The sequence below is a fragment of the Notothenia coriiceps genome, unplaced genomic scaffold (genome assembly GCF_000735185.1).
Source record: "Notothenia coriiceps isolate Sejong01 unplaced genomic scaffold, NC01 NC01_scaffold00022018, whole genome shotgun sequence".
NCBI lineage: Eukaryota > Metazoa > Chordata > Actinopteri > Perciformes > Nototheniidae > Notothenia > Notothenia coriiceps.
In genome coordinates, this window is record NW_011354719.1 from 269438 (window position 1) to 283903 (window position 14466).

The following is a 14466-nucleotide window of genomic DNA, read 5'->3' on the forward strand; positions in this document are numbered from 1 at the left end:
TCCATGCTTTAATGTTCAAAAAGGTGTTTATTTTTCTCAAACTGCCTGTGCTGCAGCACCTCTTTTCACCCTCTGTCTAAAACCAGAGCCCAGTCTGCTCTGATTGGTTAGCTGGCCAGCTCTGTTGTGATTGGTCAACCGCTTAGAGATGTCCCGCCCCTTCGTATATCACAATACAAATAGAGTGCCACAGTGACACGTCCTAAAACCCGGAAGTAAGTTAGCATTTTACCACTTCCGGTTCCTTCGACAAAAACCAATGCAATTTCTCCATAGGATTTTTGAAATAGCTCAAAATAAGGTCTGTGGTTGACACAAATTGAAGAGACGGATCACATTTTGTTCAGCCGGTTAATATCCACATGTCTACCCTACTTATATAATTTTCGAATCATAAATCTAATCGATAGATTTATGATCGATCAAATCAAAAAGACTTGGATTTTAGCTGTAATTTTCAATATCCATATGTCATGTATCAGTATTTATCCTTTATTGTTATACTATAAAGCTTAACATTGAGTTACAGACAACATCTGCATTATTAAGACCTATTTAACTTGGCATTAAGCTCAGGATCCTATAAAAACATCATTCACTTTCAATACCTGTTTATGACTAATGTCTAGATTCCTTATGCTCCTGATGAAATGAAGTGGTGCAGCAGGTGAGAAAAGGCATACATTGTGTAAACAGCAGTCAGAATTATATAAATTATTTTGGTCTCTTCAACCTTTTTACTCTGGCATGAAGCCAGTCTCAGACGGATCACACGTTTCAAAGCAAGATCAGATTATGGAGCGAACAAGCTGATAAGCACCCAGAACTAAAAATAATGTGAGCATGCAACACGTGAGATAACATCAGGAGGTTACAGATAAACATAGTAACAGACACCTGCATTTCCCAGAGAGTATCTGATCTCCTCCAGACAGTTTAAAGAACAACACAACCTCTCCAACCTCATTTGATCATTTTGTGTGTGAAAAAACAGCTCTTCTTTTGAAGTTGTACAGAGGACCCAGCTTGATTACCATTTGAGATTGAACACGATCTGGTGAAAGGTAGAAAAGATCGCTGCTGGCAGGTCTCTTCATTACATCTTGGAGTTGGACTAGATTAAGTATCCAGGGCATTTCTGACAGCGCCACTCTTCTCTGTCCCATTTAACCCCGTATGTTCCACTTTCACTGCATCTGGGAGCCAGCTGCAGCTCTCTGTATACAGTGCAGTGTGTCTGAGTCTGATTGGGGTCACTAGCAGGTCTGTCTCATCCAATATGCAGCTGATTGACCAACTAGGAGGTCACCAAAGTTCCAACAAGCAGAGTCCACAAAATCCTAGAAAATGAAGTTTTGAATCTCTGTTCTCGATTGGAAAAAAGCACTTTCTCTCACTCTCACATGCGGCTTAAAGTTGACGACATCTCATCAATGCTGTTGAGTTTTCGGAAAAACATGAAATGATTTGCTGCCATTTAAAATCAAGTGGAGTTGTTTGAGAATGTGTTACGCATTTAAAACTCTTTGGTGAAAATAAAAAACATTCCGCAAGCAACAAACTCAAAGATTACAAAAAGGAAAAGTAAACATCATTCTTTTGCTAAAAATGGTTTATTGGACAAGGAAGATTACAAATCTGATCCCTTGGTGGCAACCATCAACCATCTGATTATACAGTGAAACTCTTAAAAGAGAATCACCATATGGAAAATATTAGCAACCCATGAGTGAAAAAAACACAATCATGATCATGATGAAAATGTAAGAAAATAGCAGGACTGTTGAGAGATTTAAAAGCACCACAACTACATGCACAAGGGTTAAAAAGAAAAATGTACTGTTAGAACAGAATAAATAGACTAACTGACAAATATAAAGGTTAAAAAATGTGGGAAGGTTAGGGTTGCATATCCTTATAAAACATATTTAATACTGATCTGTTTTGCAGACCATTAATTTAACTAATGGACCATTTCAGTGTGGCATAAAGTCAAGTGTGACAAGAAGCAGGTGTGTGTGTGTGTGTGTGTGTGTCCTAATTCAAACAAGACATCATGTGAAGTCACTTTCAGAAGACCAAGGCACTCGACTTTTACATTAGATACACTGCCACATGCAAACATACAGTACAAAGCAACTTTTCTTTTTAATTTGGACATCATTAATACTCAACATTCATCCCCTTTCTATTCAAATACTGGTCAACAGTACTTCCCATACAGTTCTTGATCTTTGAATTTTTACAGAACACTTTTCTAACCAGTCATCAGAATATACAAAGTTAGTGAGAAACACAAACATCTATTGTAAAGAAATGTTTAGGTTTTTTTTTTTATTACTAATTCAGCTGAATACTGACCTCTCCTATTATATATTTCACCATCAGAGGGAGTTTAGTTGATTAAAAAAAGTACATACAGTTAAAACACTAATGTCGTAAGACTAAAAACAACTGAGCGAAGTAACATGATAGACAGTTGATGTGAAAGTGACAGAAGCCAGAGCGTGGTTTGTGACAGAAGATCAGTGGTCCCCACATTAAACATCACTGTGTGTTTATGTTTGTTTCACCTTTAATCCTTCTCCAGTGATTTATAGTAATCCTTCAGCACAGCCCAGGCCTTCGGGGCCATGAAGCCGTCGGGAGGATTCTCTCCCTCGCGGGCCATCTTACGCATTCGTGTGCCTGAGATGAAATCGTAATCTTGCTTGCTGCAATACGACAAAGAAGAAAAGAGTTTTGAGTAACAGACATATTTCAATCAATAAAAAGATGCTTATCAACAACAAAAAACGAGCCAACAATAACCTCCGGCTGCTTTTGAATCAAGTGCAACCAGGCGCAGCAGCCAGCTAGCTGCAAATGCAATCCTAAAATGTTTGGCGGGTTATAAGAAAAAAAATGTACTTGGGGGAATGTGACAGCTGAAATTGATGTGGAGCAGCTACTTATCCCACTATTGAATTTGTTGAACCTAGAAAGACCCAACAATATGCTTATAGAGGGGCACACACAAACCTGTCAACAGACCTAGTAACGTTACTACCAGGATCATTATTACATTATTTAGCTAAATCCTAGCTGCTGTAAAGTAGAGCAGGGCTACGTTACAAGCAGACCGAGGAAACCGTAAAATGGAGTTAAGATCGGCATGATTTAAGCTGATCCCTTCAAATTTGCCTAGTCACGCCCCAAATACCGATACTTAGGCTTTGGAGATCTCTACATCCAACCCAGTGAAAACAGACACGATGACTGTTTCCGTGTGAGAATATTTATATGACTTAACTTTTTTTTATATGCTAAACCATTTCTGGCAGCTGCTTTAATAGTCCTCACAAATCACTCTGTGGCTGGAGATATACTGTGAGAATACAGAGAATACAGCACACACACACACACACACACACACACACACACACACACACACACACACACACACAGTTGTAAAGTGAGCCCAGTGCAGCTGACCCACAACATTTATGAGTTCTTTAAGTTCAGAAGCAGTTGGAGTATGATTTTATAATATGCCTGTGTTTACGATAATGTTTGGGTCTTAACTACACATTGCTTTCTGCCAATGAATCCTTTTAGTTACTACAACTACGAGCTGACATATTGTAATCCCACATGCAGAGCCGTACAATAAAACTTATATGATTTATGTCTTAAAACCCGTCAAATTCCTGTGTTCATTCAAAATACCTTGTTTGTTTTTTAGATATTCATGCCAGCATATTTTCTAAATTGTTGGGAGTAGATAAAACCAATAACAAACATCTCAAACAACTTTAAATCAACCATGAAGAAACTAATGATAACATGAGAGCTTAAAGCGTCAGCTACTCTCACTGGTGCCCTTATTGACTGCAGGAATTAGAAATATCTATACCTCATCCTACTGATAGACATTTGTTTGTATTCCTTATTAAATCCATTTTGTGTCATTCTCTATAAAAGAAAACTTCCACAATTGCAATTCAGTGAATAAAGAAAAAACCCTGAACGCTAGTTAAAAATAACCTGTATCATCGTCACTTTTGCGTATCACACACTACTGTAAAACATTGCCACCCTCAAACTGTCTGTCTGAATGAAGGGACGAAGCTGTGATCGGTTATTAAAAAGTTACTGACGGGAAGAATTGTCCGAAAGCTTCTTTTCAAAATCAGATCACAGATTTTTTTTTTTTCGTCCAAACATTTCTCAAACCTTCTGATGGTTTCTTCACCCTCCCTCTGACAGACGGCTTTTCACTGCATGTTAAGATCAGAAACAATATGAACAACTTTGTTTGAAGCGAGCAGCCAAGGACAGACTTCATCCAAGAGCCGGGTGAAGAACTGGCACGACTTCATCACATCTTCACTAGCGTTGTTGATAAATGGCTGTCAGAGATAATCAGGACCGTTTTAGACATCTTGTTAGCAGATACGTACATTTATCTCCGTGGAGCTGACATTCAGAGCGGGTCCTGCCGTTTGTGAAGTCACATTTCTAATTGCTATCACATGACAGAGCACATTGTGTTGCTCGGAAACAATAAGAAGATCTAGCAGTTCACATTGCGTGAGGTAAAAGAGCTGCAGGCAAATTCTTTTGAGAACGTTTTTTTGTACAGTGTCTGTCAAATGAGAAACAGCTTGCAGCGATCCGAGCCATTACACTTTGGAGCAATATTGAGGGGTATTGCTGGTGATTAGCATTTATATTCCTCCTGATATTTGGCAAAGTGCTGTAAGCGTGCATGAGAGAAAGGAATGCCATCAATCTAACGGAGTGATGACTACAGAGCACAGACTGTGGGAATCCAGTAACCATCTTGCATTTCTTCCTCCAGCTCTAGCCCTAAGATGATATTAAGCCGTTGGATCAATGAGATTTGGGTATAAAATACAGAATCGTGTATTTTACCGGAGGGCGGGATTTCGTGATTTAACGTGACGTTCTGAAATGCTTTTAGTTTAGTTCATTGAAGGACAACGAGGCTTTTTTCCAAGTTTTTCCTTTCACACTTGATATACTGTATAAAATGAGTATAGTTTACATACATCTTGTGACATATACACATTCAAAAATATTGTTTCTTTATTATATTTGGGGATACTTTTTGACTAGTATTAAGCGTAGCTAAGGAGGTAGACCGGGTCGTCCGAAAATCGTTCCTCCAGTCTGCATGTATGCTACTGATTGGGAAAGCCAGCAAACCTGAAATTGCTCCAGTTTAAATGACCATTTAGATTAGATGAGGACATTGGCAGCCTCTTTGTGTAGTGAAGTAGTCAAAGTTGACATGTGTTGCAAAGCGCTTTGAGGGTTCCAAAGACTACAAAGGTTTTAAAGGGGTTATAACAAGGTGTATGCATTTCCCCATAACGATGTTGTTTAAAGGGGACCTATCATGCAAAATGCACTTTTGTACGTCTTTTATACATGAATATGTGTCCCCGGTGTTCCAGGGAACTCACCAAGTGTCAGAAAACACAACCCTCTCTATTTTCCTCCATACCCAAATTTCTTAAAAAGGGGCTGCAACGGATCTGATACAGACTGATCCAGATTTGAACACTTCTATGACGTCACAGAAGTGGCGCTACGGCTATTGGGCCAACTCCACCAATCAGGAGGAGACAGCCACGGACATTGACGTTGGAAAGCGCTGGAGACGCTGTAGTACATATGCCAGACCTGTAGATGGTGCTGTTCTCACTGAATCAGCCCATGCAAAGACAGTGTTAAATTGAGCGAAATGAGGAATGGCTAAAATGCATGATCTGTTTGGTATTTTGAAAAATAAAAAGTATAAATATGCCTTATATAGGTATGGTCCTACACTATATTATTCAAATATAGCATGATAGGTCCACTTTAACAACCGGCGTAAACGGAGCTTCGCGCGCTATCAAGCAGTGAGCGCGCAATGTCCTGTTCAGATGACGACAAATCCAACAGGATGCCATAAATAAACTACACAGAATCACACTACACACCTACGCAATGATTACATTCAGGCACATTGTAGAATACAACCTCTTTGGACAATTTATATACTTATTGAAAACAAGCTACAAAATGTAATACCTTGGAAAATGCCGTTTAATACTTTTTAATAGCCTTAATTTTCGCTAAATTGATTTATCAGCTTTTAATACTTTTTAAGACCCCGTGGACACCCTGATGTATGCTACTGTTTGGAGCAATTTCAGGTTCGCTGGCTTTCCCAGTTTTTAAGTATGTGTAAATGACCATTTAGATTAGATGAGCCTCTTTGTGTAGTGAAGGAGTAAAAGTTGACATGTGTTGCAAAGTGCTTTGAGGGTTCCAAAGACTACAAAGGTGTTATAAATACAAGTACATAAACCACTTGCTAGTATATGTTCCAAGGTTTTAGTTTTTTGAAGCGCTTCCTTGCTAATTAACTTAATAATAATTTAGACTGACGGTTACAGATGTGTAACAGAAGACAACCAAACGCTACATGATTGATTGATTTTTTGATCCTAGGAGGAAAAAAGTGCCAAAGCACGAAACAGTTTTTCTCCTTGCCTGGTCGTGTCAAAATGAAAAGTGAAGCGTAGCTAAACAAAGCCTTGGTGGTGCTTCTAACCAAACTATTCTTAGCACCACTAAGAGCACTAGATGTTTCCAATCAACTGTTAATTTGGACTAAACGTCATGGAAAACAAAGCAAATCTTTGATTAGTTTGGCAATATATAGTTTTCACATTCCTCACCAAACACTTCCTCCCTATAGTTGCATAACTTGCATCAAGGCAGTGAGATTGCATGATTGTAGTTAGTCGTCGTGGGCAGTGTCTGTACACAGACTTTAATTAATGTCAGGGCTCTGTCATTTCTGAGCAACATCAAAGATTGGGATAATCTAGAAAACCTTTAAACTGGAAAAGAAAGAAAAACCATCCCTGTTACTCTTGGCTTGATGTTTTACTGTTGAAAGAGACGAAGAGAAATGGATGAAAGGTTTTAAACAAGACAAGCCTAATTAGTTATTTATCTAGATCATTTAATGTAGGTTAAGGCTGCTTCTAATTGGCCTAAATGTATTACTCTGGAGTAAGTCTACTAATAGGCTATTTAATTTAACATGAGTGAGCACTTCCACTTTACACTCAAACGGTTCCTGGATTTCATCACCCTAATAAACGTACAGACTATGGGAAACAAGACGTCAGGCATTTTACAGATGACAGTTATAACAAAAACAAGTACTCACTTTTTGGGGTCGTAAAAGTCCATTGCTCTTTTGACCTTGTTGTAAGCGGCGACTTTAAAGGGAACGATCTCCAGGGTGATGAGGCCCGGAGCCATGGTGAGCACCTTGGCGCCATGAGTGGGCTCGTACAGATCCTTCCCCGTGTCGGGGTGCGGCATGCCGGCGGGGTCGCGGCCCACAATGTAGAAGTTGGCTCCGGCCACCATCCGAGATCTGCAATGCCACTGAACCTGTGGGAAAGAAGAAAAGATAGCAAACATCAAAATACCGCTGGGAAAAGTTTGGGAAAAGTTCGTTTTTCATGTGTTGTTTCAAAGGCTAGCAGAAAAAAAAAAATGTTTACAATGTATTTTTGAACAATCAATATGGTTTTTTTTTAATATGAGGGGTTTGTCCGATTGCGTCTTTCTTTAATAATGTTTGGATCCAGCTTTCTGTGGCTAACTTGCTGTGGCTGCTTTCATATCTAATGGTGCCATTTGTAATATTCAGTAAGCAGAGCTGGAAAAGTTGGGACAGACAAGTCGGGAATCTAAGTAGCTGTGTCAGTCATTGTTAGCGATAGTAGCTGATTAGCTGTTATTTTACACACAAACACTATAGGAACATGCCAAAAGATAGGGGTTGGAAAGCACTGTGAGTATGAGAGATGTGCAAGTAGCTCAAGTCTGTAGGGATTTGGCTTGGGAACCGGAGGATGGCCGGTTCAAATCCTGATCAGACAAAATGTGAGTGTGGACAGGTAGCTAGAGAGGGGCCAGTTCACCTCCTGCCATGGTGTCTTTGAGCAGGGCACTAAACCGGCACTCTGTATTTGTACTGTGTACATATGCTCACACAGTAAAACTGAATGTAATGTACCTACACTTAGCATTCTCACTTGTTAGTAGTACTCAGCCACCTCTAGCCAGCCAAACCCCCTCCGGAACTTTCCTTTAGTATAGGCACTGATGTTTTGTGTTTATCATTAATAACGGCGCTACATCTCTAAATTACTCTTAACCAGCTACTAATACTACTTCCATTACAGTCTTGCCCATGCAATCTGTTAAATCATGTCTTTCGATTCTGAGATTATGCTTTTAAAAAAAGACAAGTGGTTTTAGCTCATTGTGGATGTGGCAGGTTTCGGTGTGTCGGTAAAAAATAGGTAATTTTATTGATTCGTTTTTGACAGGTAGAACAGGTTCATAAGCATGATACCAACACTGAGTCAGGCTCTCTAAAGCTCCCATTCAGAGCAACAAATGGAATAAATTGAGTGCCTGACATCCACCAGCCTCAAAATCTGCTCCCAATAATTTGCGCTGTAACTTTCAAATTATCCTGAGTGAATGATTAAAAGATTCCCAGCTACACAGCTACGCTCAGTCACACGAAGAGGTTTTCGTACGGCAAGGGAACACTTAACAGAGCGCCTAGAGACAATTGCAAATCCCCTTTTCCTGTACACTCTCAGAAATGTGCAGACACCAAGTATATGACAGCCCTCCCCCTGTGTGTATCTGGCATCATTACTCAGAGCTGCAGCCAAATAGTGTTCCCTGTCAGTTTTGAGGAACATATTATTATTTTTAAAGAAATCTCAAGCATGTAACCACAAACACAACACTCCGTTAAACCGTTACCTCAGTTGGCCCGGCATACATCATGGGTGAAGGGAAGATGGCCACGATGGTAGAGTCTGGGTTCAGGACGCCCTCCTCCAGCACCGCGGCGTGCTGCTTCATCCTCCAGGGCAGCGGCACGTCGTCGTCCTTGGTCCAACCTCCCAGCGGGTGCAGAAGCAGAACGGGCCGGCGGTAGCCTCGCTCGAGCAGGCGCTTGTGGGTGTCCTGCATCAGAAGAGCATGACCGTTGTGGACTGGGTTGCGGAGCTGGAAGGCGAATACAGCATCTAGAAGAGGCAAAAAGGAATGTGAGTTTGTTCAACTCTGACCGTCTTTGAAAAAACAAACAAAAGGCCACAGTGTACTCGGAGATAATCAAGCAGCCTAACTACTGTAACCACATGAAGTGAAGAACTGAATCACACCAGAGACTTTCCTACTCTGTGTCCCTTCATTTCCCCCAAGAATTAAACAAAGAAGTGTGTCTTCATCTTATAAGAACAATAAAAGGTAGCAGCTTAAAAATGCTGTTACTATGTAGCAGACTCAAGGGACATAATTCACCATTGTCAAGGGTTAAATACCTTCTGTAGTGGCCAATGGTGGTACTACAACTTTGGTATCAGTCCGTGACATCGTCGGGCCAAAAAATACTTAGCCATTCACTAACATTGGAAAAGAGATGTCTGTAAATCAGTGGATATTTATTTTAACTGAATCAACCACCCAGGACAGACACTTTGATATCCCTTTTGGAATCATTAGGGTCTAAAAGTTCATTTCAAAGTCCATTCATTTGACTGAGCCGAGAAAGGGGATCGGAAAACGCTTCATGCGCCAATGAGCAACTTTCCTAGGAATCAACAGGGTCCCGTCCATCCATACCTCCAGGGTTTGACCGTCACACTAACACAGTAACAGTTGGACAGTGTCAGTTTGTCGCGATGGAAACATACTGAACTTGCTTTCCAACGGTTTTCTTTAATAAACAACACACACATAGTTTCGTTAAAAAGTCATTCGTCTGTATTTTCTCACAACTTCTACACCACTACTGTCTCTCTAAAAGTCCTTGGTTCAAGATGAGTTTGCTGTTTTATAAACAACCGAACTTGGCCCATACCTGCGTTCATTTCTTTAAACTTCTGTTTCAGCTCAGTGGGCGTCAGCCGGTACTGATCGAGGTCGTCGTGCCAGTAGATCTTATCCAGAACCTGCAGGTCTCCCCCGACCAGCCAGTCCCCACTTTCCATCACCATCTGAAATAGGAATCACAGCGATCGTGACAGGGAACACAACTCAAACATAATCCAGACTTAAGACACTGCGGTCCATAAAAGCTTCACCGTGCTGGAACCAGGCCAGCGTGAGCTCTAATAAAAAAAGAAACCCGGAGTTATGACCCAGTTTCAGCTAGGGCACACTGGCATAACTCAGAGTCACCTTGTGTCGTTAAACAGTCAACAAGACTCCTGCATGCCCACTTCCCTTCATTTGGCCACGTCTACTAACTTTGTTTCAATACCAGAACAGAGACAAAATGAGGTTGTATTTCACAATAAAACCCGCTGATGAGCTTCATGGAGAAGTGTTCCCTTCCAAGAGATTCATCCCACATATCACAGAAGTGCTCAGGAAGGCTGCTATTGATTCGGGCAATATCTTCCGCCCTGTGGCATTTATGAGACCGTAGCTAGAGTTACAGAAAAAACCGGTCTGTGGGATGTTAATTTGATACAAAGTGACAATTCTTTACAGGCTCTGTAATAAAACAAGCACGGCTCCAGCTCAGGGAAGAGAACTCAAAACAAATGCTACAAATGAAACATGAAGTGTGCACGCATTGGGAAGAAAACTTATTGTAAGTAAATAACAAAAAGATGTCACTTACTTCATTTATCATGTGGAAATATGCAACAACAAAACTATTCCCTTTGATCCAGAGACCCACACAGGCTGGTTTCAGTTTAAGCTGGCAAAGTATACATAGAAATCAGAAAGTGGTCAGCAGTAGAGGTGTCTACGTGATTTGATCAATAACAATTTGGCGCTGTCATAGGAAGCTTTTAGAAACATGTCGTGATTAGTTTTCCAAACTCCAATTTATCCAATACGTCCACTGCTGGCCCGAGAAGAGTCATGAAATAAGCGTATCACTCTTATTCTTTGGAGAGATCAACAGAGCCATTTTTTTACCTCAACATAAGTCAATCGAAAATATACGTCAGCGTGGATAGATCAAAAGAGAAGGTCTACACGTACACATGTGCTCTGTTTAAGCGCTATAAGTGCCCCCAGGACTTCACATGTGAAAAGGGCTGAAGGGGGCTCCTGTCTGACTGACAGACAGGTAAACAGGAAAAAGCGGATTAACGACATATAATATGGAGCAGGTCGTTTCTGAGCGGAAAGAGACGAGGTGAAAAAAAAAAAGCTTAACTTCCAGGGCAGAGGTGTGCTGACAGACTGGCTCCGGCGCGGGGAGTTAAACATGCACTTATGTATACATACACACACTCTTTAATGAGTGACACCTTAATCATGGCAAGCTGAACACACATGTTCAGCTGTGACGGGTCAGAGTGGATACAGAATGAAAGTTGAGGAAATACGGGGGTTGAAGCCTCAGGTGTTGAAAATGGAGACTTATGGTTACTAATGTATGAAACTGACATCCTGTAACGTATTACCAAGCCAGATTTAATCAAGACCAAAGTGAGACAAAAACGATATCGGCTGAGGTGGAAAATGACTTCGAAGCGCGTTGAAATATTGAGACAGCTGCCGTCTGGATTTTTAGAGGCATAGGGCTTTAAAAATGAGCCAATGAGGTTTACACATAATCTGACCCCAGAGGGCGAAATCACTAAATACCTCAGAGGTTAGTATCAGCTTTGTTTTTCACCTTTGCCGTGATACACGCGGCCAAACAACTGTATTAATCCTGAAAACAAAGTGATTTAAAATGAGCCAGACAGAGGAGCAGCTTTTGAAAGTAACCTTCACTTCCAGTCAACAGAGATGGATTTATAAAAGTCAACGTGATGACTATATCTGTCTGTAACACCAGACTGTTCCGTTCGTCTCCAGCTACAACCCAAGCCAGTGACACTTTTCCGCAGGGTGAGCAGGATCATTTCAGGACGTAATCTCACCACCGAGTCTACCTGAGCCCCAGCGCAGTCGATAGGAGACAGATGGAAACAATTCCGGGGTATATTTGGAGAACGGTTGGGTGAGCGGAAAGGTGGAAGCTGGCAGCGGTACAATCTCAAACGCAGAGACTCCAAATATAACACCTGCAAAATGAGGGTGGACCAGAAAGATCAAGTGATTATACTGGGCGTCCTGACAGAGTGTGAGAAAAGATCTTCCACCTATTCAGTCTTTCCATAAGTGTGGAAGAGGCCAGCTCGGATCTGTGTTCGATCAGCGCCGGAGCCAGGGAGGCAGTTTGCTTTCACATGCTGAGTGTTTATCAAACAGCACACTGAGACACACTGTCTGCAGCTCTGCGATGCTGCTCTGTACTCTAAACACTCGGGGATTCCAACATATTAGCCTCAAACAGTTTGAAGAATTCGAATAATGATTTGTACCTTGATGTAGGGGTGGTCCTTGCACGTGGTGCCCCACTGGCGAGCGCACCGTTCTTCTTTGCGGTGTTCATAAAACTCGGGGTTGCGGAGGATGGCCACTCGCTTGCCCTGGTAGACCAACGCCATGGCAGTCACTCCGTCTAAACGCTCTTTATCTGCAGTGGACAACGGCAGCACCACGGGCACCGACAAGTTGATGACACCACCTAGGGAAATTCAAAAACATGAATATTTTTAGTATGGGACAAAGCTTATTATGAAAAGATTAAATACACAAAGTCTGCAACAAACTGTTATTTTTACTATCAAATAATCTGCCAGTCTCAAAGAAAAGGTCATTAGTACTTCCAAAATTCAAAGGTTACATATTTGAATTGCTTATTTTACTTGATTAATTTACTACCAAGTATAGTTTAGGGATATAAGGCTAAATATATAAAATCCATTTATCATGACTGGGAAGCATGTCAACTCCAAATTGGTGGAAAAATACATGGAAGTTGCAGATTTTATTATCTTGGGATTTAAGATCTTAATGGGTCTTGGTGAAGTTCATGACCACTACTTAAGCGTCTTTGAGTTGTGAAAAGCGCTATATAAATAAAATGTATTATTATTAGGAGGCGTCTGGCGCAGTGGATAGAGCCTTGGTGGTGGGATCAGGGGGACACAGGTTCAAACCCCACTGCAGTCAGCATGTCGTTGTGAGACACTTCACCCCAAATTGCTCCTGTGGGGATTGTCCACAGTATTGAGTATGCAAGTCGCTTTGGATAAAAGCGTCTAACAAGAAACATGTAATGTATTATTATTATTACTACTGGCATATTGGAGCAACGTTTTTGTGAGTGTACCCCCGTCATATCATGCATGCTCAGAGTGGGCAACACAATACAAAGTCCGGCTTCAATTCTGAAGCTTTTCCAATGATTGGCATTTGGTGGGAATAACACAACAAGAAGTGAAGCAGGCAACTGGAATCAAACATTGATATAAACATTGCACCATTTCAAATATGTTCAAAAGATTGTCTCTACAACTGTTACTTGGGGAGCACATATATTCAAAGTAATGCTGTCAAAATTATCGCGTTAACGGCGGTAATTCATTTTTTGAATTAATTGCGTTAAAATATTTAACGCATGAACAGAATGGCCCGCCCCATACATCCCACCAGTGACAGCGCTCGGGTAGGCTACATCCATACCAAAGAAATGGCTTAGCCCCACCTTACCCCACCATAACAATTGACGTTAAAGTAATGCAAAATAAAGTCTGCCAACTCGCGGAGTAAATTGCACGACAGCAGTTAGTAAGATTGATTTCAAGCAGCCACTTGTCTGGAATACCGAAGACTAGAACCGTTTTTGAAAACTTTTGAGAAAACTAGTGATGTCTTCTCAATAGAACATCTTTGATATGTCTTCTGGACAAATCAGAATCAAGATAACGGTGTGGTGTTGTTGCAGGAAGTCCGACGGAGAATACTTTTGCCTGTAGAGTAGCCTACATTCTCTATACACATCGATACAACATTACGTGTTGATAGAAATCAACACGTATGAAGTAAGGACCCCCACGGTTTGATGGATTGCATAGGTGTGTGGGCTGTCTTCTCTTTGAAACACAGAACAAGTGTTATATATAAACATACATACTGTATGTTAAATGATATATCCGAGTTCCTTTCCCATTTTCTTTTCATTCCCACAACATATACATAAAGAAATGGCCTATTTTGACATAGTTCGAATGGGTGATTAATCATGATTAATTAATTGTTTAAGGTATGATTAATCTGATTACATTTTTTAATCGTTGACAGCCCTAATTCAAGTGACTTGTTAAACCTTAAGGACGGAAGCAATGTTTATTGGGATTGTAAAAATGAACTATGTTTGTAGAACTGCTCACAGGGCCTCTTTTAATAGTGGATAAGGATCCTAGAAAAACAAGTAAAGAATCCCAATGCAAGCACTGTGACACTCAGAACAGATATCCTACATAAAAGGAGTAAAAC

The 14466-nt window shown here is 40.8% G+C and overlaps 1 protein-coding gene across 1 annotated transcript in view; it reads right to left on the bottom strand.

The window, feature by feature from the left end:
* Positions 1-1594: 1594 nt before the first annotated feature.
* LOC104953586 (bifunctional 3'-phosphoadenosine 5'-phosphosulfate synthase 1-like) overlaps positions 1595-14466 on the bottom strand; it is a 24183-nt gene continuing 11311 nt past the window's right edge. Inside the window, exons 3-7 of the mRNA XM_010780537.1 lie at positions 12447-12652; positions 9971-10106; positions 8866-9134; positions 7238-7467; positions 1595-2714 (exon numbers count right to left, since the gene is read on the bottom strand). Coding sequence (XP_010778839.1) covers positions 2576-2714; positions 7238-7467; positions 8866-9134; positions 9971-10106; positions 12447-12652 — 980 coding nt within the window. The 3' untranslated portion in view covers positions 1595-2575. The remainder of the gene's footprint in view (positions 2715-7237; positions 7468-8865; positions 9135-9970; positions 10107-12446; positions 12653-14466) is intronic.